The 7,138-nt window shown below is 31.0% G+C and overlaps 1 protein-coding gene across 1 annotated transcript; it reads left to right on the top strand.

Moving 5' to 3' along the window:
- Positions 1-1,505: 1,505 nt before the first annotated feature.
- LOC140051645 (alpha-N-acetyl-neuraminyl-2,3-beta-galactosyl-1,3-N-acetyl-galactosaminide alpha-2,6-sialyltransferase-like) lies at positions 1,506-6,522 on the top strand. Its single transcript, XM_072096920.1, has 6 exons — positions 1,506-1,596; positions 2,698-2,792; positions 3,263-3,592; positions 4,148-4,581; positions 4,723-4,830; positions 5,489-6,522. The coding sequence occupies exons 3-6, from the start codon at positions 3,287-3,289 to the stop codon at positions 5,904-5,906; spliced, it is 1,266 nt and encodes a 421-aa protein (XP_071953021.1). The 5' UTR covers positions 1,506-1,596; positions 2,698-2,792; positions 3,263-3,286; the 3' UTR covers positions 5,907-6,522.
- Positions 6,523-7,138: the final 616 nt, after the last annotated feature.

Genomic DNA, 7,138 nt, shown 5'->3' with positions numbered 1-7,138 from the left:
TGTAGCGAGTTATTATAGTATTCAATCAAACATAAAATATTTCTCAAAATAAAAAATAGCAATAGCAATTCTTCAATAATAACAATAACTAAAATCAATGTACCAACCAAGAAGTTGAAGTTTGGGTGAAAAGAGGGCGCACTTCACAAAACAAACAAACTCAATGAATTCTAATTATAATGATAGAAATAATCGGGCCTTATAAATTACTATATAGTTTGATTAATATATGTCTACTTCTACGTAAAACTTTTAACAAGAAGTCAACATACAATGTAACCTTTAACTATTAAAGTAAATATTATCTTAATTTAATTACACTAAATCAGCACGATTCTAGTTATATAAAGATGTTGTAGATTACATTACTGTGGACCATGAAGATTGGCTTACTAATCAAGACATGAGACGAGATGGAAACGTGACCAGACCTTCATTTGACCTCGCCTATGAAGAATGTGAAAAAGTATGAATTCAATTAATTTAGCTCTTGTTATATGGAAATGAGTCGAGGGAGTGAAGACGACAATGACTAAGATTACTTATTAAACATCACGTGTTGAAAAGAAGAAACACCGATTGGTTGTCTTGTAGTAGTACTGGTACTGGTATTTCACGCTATAGGGCCTACAATGCGACCCTTTACTAATACTAGGCCTAATATTGTGGGATATTTTCACTTTTCAATTCATTACTTTGTAGCCCACATGCGTTCACAACATTTGTGAACTGGGGCTTTTTAAAATATATTCTTAAGTGTCTGAATGTAAGCATGGTGTAAACAAATCAGTTACAGAAAACAAGTTCTTTAAAAATTCAAAATGTTAAACAAAGTAATGTGTTCAAATTGGTGTCAAGATTGTAAAAGAATGTAAAATACAAAGACCTAGTATAATTTTTTATAAACAATGTCGGTTGACAGTACCTGTAGTTGTAACGGGCGGATGTTTTGGTTTTTCGTTTATTGAAATAAAAGTGGGACGGGCTCATAAAAGACAAACACAGGTTAAATGTTACATAAACGTTTAATAATTTAAGAACAATCATATCAAGAATAAAAACAATTCGTTAGAATATATAGGCCTAATACTATACAAAATTTGGTTGAAAAAAAAAACCGTAGTAGGGCCCACACGTACTGCAATAATGCAAGTGTAATGGTACTGGTAAAATATGAGGGCGCTCAGTGTACGCCTTTTAAATAGATTTAAGATAATTTAATGTAGTGTTGAGGGCGATATGTTAAAAAAAAACATTATAAATTACCAATAAGGGTATATTTCCTAGTAAAAAACCTGAATTGGTTACAGAAATTAAAACAGAAACAGAAACAGAAAGCTTCTTCTATTCCCCATCATTCATCTGCATTTTTCATTCACAAAAAGAACCATAAATATATGCAGAATACGCAATCGTGCATTGCATAATGATCATTGATTTGAGGCTTGGCTGTGTGCATCTGCCTGTGTAACTCATCTCAGTATTATTCATTATTCATCTTAGATCTTTTCGGATCTCTATTTTGGATGCTGCTACGCTATGGGTACCAATACTTTGAGGCACTCCGTGGAAGCCAAGTTATTGATTGATGTGGAAGTATGTTTTTGATATTTGGTTTACTTATTTTTCTAACAATTTTACATGTTTACAATTCAAAATATTTTATCGATTTTTTCACTGTGTTGTAGGCTATATTTTATGTCCATTTTAGTTTTGTTTAGTGAAGAAATAATTTCCTTATTTTGATAGCGCTGTCGCGTCATTAGCCCATTTTTCATCAAAAGGTGACCAACGGTGACCCAATGGGGCTGGTTCATATAAATCATATGTACATTTAAAAATTTAATCTCGATAAAAAACAAGTTATTAATTATGCTGTTATTAACAATTAATGGAAAGATGTATTGTCCCCCTGAAAAAATAATTCTTAACAAAATTTTGGAATCCCATTATCTCGTATGGGAGAAACAATATCAGGTGAGTACAGACATTTCTATCTTGATTATATATCTCATCCCTTTTATAGTATAAATATTGTTCTGCACTTAATGTAACATAATAGTTATCCAGACCAAAAATTGGATTGAAAAAAAATGTATTTACCTGAAAAAACTGTAATTTAAAGCAAAAAAATGGTCAAATTGGGTGCCAGCCAATGGGTTTTTGGTTGAATTTAACCATTAATTTTGTCATTTTATAAGTGAAAACATATTTTTTTGCTACTGAAGTGATAACATTATTAAAACTACAAAATAACATATTCAAGGTCTGATTTAATTAATCTTCATTTTTCATGTTTTTGGAGAACAATATATTTTTAATAATGTATTTGGTAATGATTAAGATTTAACATTACGGTGTGTATGACTCATACTGTAATTGTGTATCGGACACCTTGGTTTTCATATCATATCCGCAGTGGTTGACATATGTGCTACCAGTATATTAATTTATAATCTCTCTTTATCAATCTTGGTTGATATCTCGATTTCGACATCACAAAATAGTGTATCTATAAAGCAGACGGTATTGTTTGAATAATGATAACCTATAGACCCACTATTGATACACCTGTATAAACGAGAGTAGTAGGCCTACCTAGTTATGGTGAGACATCCGGGCCCACATTTGTTCAGAATTGAAGTTCAAGATTGAAGAGGTATTATTAACAATACAATTTTTTACTCGTCCTGATAGATACGATGATACTGTGACCGAGAACACCATATCGATTTAGTTTTGACATTCCAAAGTCTACACGTCACTGTTCCTAGCTATGTTACTCAATATAGGTAAGCTTTCATATTATTTTTATACTTAGGCCTCCAGTTTAATGATAGATAATTTTCATACAAGTAGCCCTACATTTATACCCTGATGAAACCGGAAATTAAATGGTTCAAATAGTAATATTTGTCACAATATAATATTATACGGCTACTATAGAATCATCACAGAATTCTGAAAGGTTCGATGCTGTAGGCCTAATGGTCTCAAAATGGAAACATGCAAACAAAGTGGAAACACGCACATATGCTGCTCCTCTTTGGAATTCTCTCCCTCGTCATTTTACTCATTCAAATTCTTTTGCTATTTTTAAAAAAGAATTTAAAACGCATCTTTTTAACATCCAATATAAGCGCCTTTGATTTTTACCTGGCGCACATACCTAAATTATATACGAGCGTATGAGTGGTGGAGGAACTTCTCAAATAATCACATTAGAAATTACTTCTGCTCTTGATTTGATTTTATTTTACAGAAATAGATTACATGAGTTATAGATATGCAACAACGACACAAGATATGGATATTCACAATTGTTATATTTTCAATTTTCAACATGTTTATTATATACCGGTATATAAAATCAGATGATGCATTGCGCCCTCAAAGTTCGTTTGACTTCAACCAACTTATTAGTCTTCGATCGGCGGCAGAAAAGAATGACATCCAGACGTTACGTACTCCACAAGAAAATAAAAACTTTTTACCGCCGAAGTTCTCACCTAACTTATCTCAGAAAAACCTATTGGTTACGCAGCTAATAATGAATCTTGCCGAAATGTATACACATTTATATAAAAAACAGGTAAGAACTTGTGGAGTTTATTTTCGTGAGGAAGGGAAGCCCATTTTATTTAATTTCAACTTTCAGTATATAGGCTAATTACAGATAAAATAAATAACATGTCTATAAATAATATAAAGCTTATAAAACGAAATTTGAATTTTATGTATAATTCAGTTCTTCAACAATAGCCCATTTCTGTTGAGCCTTATTTATATTACACGCTTATTGATTTGAACAAATTTCAAACCACCTTTGATTAAAATCTTGTAGATTAAATCAAATTTGATGTATATATCAAAAAATGGAACTGTGATTGTTTGTTATAGCCTAAATCAGAAATTAAACAGGTTTTTGAATTTTTTACAATTTTTTTACAATCAAGGAGACCACCTAGCCTAGAGAGGTTTGTTAAAACAAAATTGGTCCACCAAACGTTTAAGATTGGAGACACACTTGGAAGCAAAACTGTTTTGGAAGTCATTTTAAATACCGTATCTTGTTTGTTGATTTTAATTCTTAAAAAAATTCGTAACCGTTTTTTAAAGTGCTAATATTTATTCACTTGATTTCGAGACTTTAGATCGCAAATGTTCCACATGCGCAGTTGTCATGAGTTCGGGCAGACTTGTAAATCAAAGTGCCGGGATGAAAATTGACGAATCAGACTGTGTTATTCGAATGAACAACGCACCGGTGACTGGATACGAAAAAGATGTCGGAAGACGAACAGACATTCGAGTAGTCGGAAACGCGAATGCTAAATTCTTGCAAAACAAATCAAAATTACTCTTTCCAAATCCACGGGGGGAAATTAGCAAAAACAAAACGAACCATACACTTATTATAATGCCTTGGCTGTATAATGATACAGTTAACATGACTGGGCCTGAAATAATGATCGCAAAGAAGTTATCGAAACAGTTTTCTAATCTGGAATTTTACATTCCCTTAAAACGTGCTTTAATGGTTGTCGAGGATATATTTCTGATCGAGACTGGCTTTCAAAGGTAAAAATAATGTCACTTAAATTTTAAAAAAAAATATTGATAAAATCGAAACATTATACACTGTTCTTATCTCACTTGAAAATATGGCGGATCTGAGGGTGATTAAATGTATGTTAAATGTATCGTATAATTTCCTGTCAGGTCAAAGTTGAAAACATGGTTTACAACTGGATGGCAGACGATGCTTCTCTCTTTAAGTATCTGTAGTGAGATTCACGTATACGGTATGACGCAGTACGAGTTGTGCAGGTAGGCCTTTCATTTATTTTGGTCAAAATCAATTTCAGATTCAAGAACGTAATATTTAATTGCGTTTACTAGAAACAATGTATACTTAATGCCTAACATTTAACAAAACAAGTTACACTGGCTTGGTTTAAAAAAAACATAAACCCACGCCCTCTATTTTTGTAGTTCGTTAATCGAATGAATTCCGTTTGTATTTTACACACGTTAAGCCTACTTAACAAGCAAAACTCAATCTAGAATAAAATGTTTGAAATAATTGACTAAACATAATTAATATCAAAAACTATATTCTGTTCAAACCTAAAAGTAAGTCCTAATGCAATTTGCAGTTTCTAACAAAAAGAGGAGAACAAAAACAACACATCAGTTAACATTACATGAGTTAGGGGAAAGGAAATCTTCTTCATAGCCTATTGTTCCTTTTATGGGTAAGAAAATGACCACACTTTTAACTAAGTTACTACAATACCTACTACTACTAGGCTCATACTATTCAACCGGTATTTTACTAAATGCTACTAGTTTGATTCTGATCCCGGCATCCTAATCCATATGATACTATTATATCTTTGTTACAAACCAATACAAAACAAGGTAAACAAATCTTTAGGCTTAATGTCTCATACAGAATAAACAAGTGTTCATTGTTCCTTTTCAGAAAATCAGACCCAACCTTATACCACTACTATGAGAAAAATGGGCACAAAGAGTGTGCTTACTATAAGAAAAGTGAGATCAACTTGGACACGGGTCATTTATTTATCACAGAAAAAGCAGTGTTTGCACGTTGGGCAAAGCGATATAATAACATTAGATTTCACTATCCTTTATGGAATTTATCTTCAGTTAACGACGACAAAAAGTTAAATTCGCCGTTTATTCATGAGCTTGATTTAGCAAATTTACGAGAAGTGAAACGTTTAAAAAGGCAGGGTATAAAAACGCAATACAAAGTTCCAAAATCACCAATATACCTAATGCTGTTTACTTTGTCTTGTCTATTTATCTTAATTCAAATGTTTCGAGTTGCTAAATCATTATCGCAAATGTTTGATTTTACAAGTACTACCTGGTGAGATTTTAAATTAGATTCCATTTTTAATTTTCATTTTTTTTTTTAATGTCGGACAAAAAATGTTCCAATTAGGGCTTGATTGATACTCTTCAAAGAAAGCCAGATAAAAAGAAATAACAAAGTAAAGCCCTAAATTATTAACTTACCATTGTAGCATTAATTAAAAAAGGTAAATAAGAATTAGAAAACAGAAATGTTAACAATAACAAAATTATGACAACAAAAATAATAAGACAATTTAAATGGCTTTAGTAAATATGTTTTTTTTTGTATAAGCAACAAACATACATAATGTAATATCTTTTTTTTAAAATCGATTCGTCTTACTCTTCTGAATATGTCTATATTGTAATTGTTTTTTTTTCTTAATATAATATTAATTGAAAGTTCAACGACTCACATGCTATGCAATAAATCATTAAACTTATTTAGTGGTTGTTATTCTGTACCTACTAGCCTATTATAATCTTATCCTTATGTTATGTGAAGATCGTGTGCCACTTACTGGTATATTATATAGTACCGGATACAATTATTACAAGATTCATGTGATGATTCTGGGAAGACGATTAGGAAGGAAATAAAATAAAAAATCTGCCATCATTACGTTCACTGAACCTGAAAAAAACTTCCTTTCATGCGGAAACATGTTGCTTTATTATTAAAAATTCGTCAATAGCAATGAATGATGATGATAATGAAATAACATCTCAGCTGAATTATTTTATTATTATTATTTATTATATAATTATAAAATACAAAATCACCCATTGTACAGGCGCCAACCGCGTACACGAAGCATACAATACATACAATACAAGGATCAGACAATGGTTCAGACTGAAGTACTTGTTGACAACGGTTTTTATTGTAAAATCATGATGGATTTCGAACTCGTTTACGAACTTCCGTGATAAGTTGTAAATTGGTCAATTGCGATGTATCCTCATAAATCTGGACCAATTATGGTTAAAACACTAGAAAAAATAACGTGTATTGATTTTTTTTTTCAAATGAGATTTATAAAAATTTTGCAATAAAAAAAAAAATCTAAATTCTTAATTGTTTCTGTGAGTTCCTAGTTATTTTAAGTAAACATAAACACACAATAAAATACAAGGATAGAGGTTACTGTAGTTTGTTTTTTATTAAGATATAGTTACAAGTTTCAAAATTATCATGCCAAAATACAGTTATTGATTCCGAGGCCAAGTATATTATTATTATTTAATA

This window comes from Antedon mediterranea, chromosome 6, assembly GCF_964355755.1.
Source record: "Antedon mediterranea chromosome 6, ecAntMedi1.1, whole genome shotgun sequence".
Classification (NCBI taxonomy): domain Eukaryota; kingdom Metazoa; phylum Echinodermata; class Crinoidea; order Comatulida; family Antedonidae; genus Antedon; species Antedon mediterranea.
Note: the sequence above shows the minus strand (reverse complement) of the source record. Positions and strands in the feature narration are given on the sequence as shown.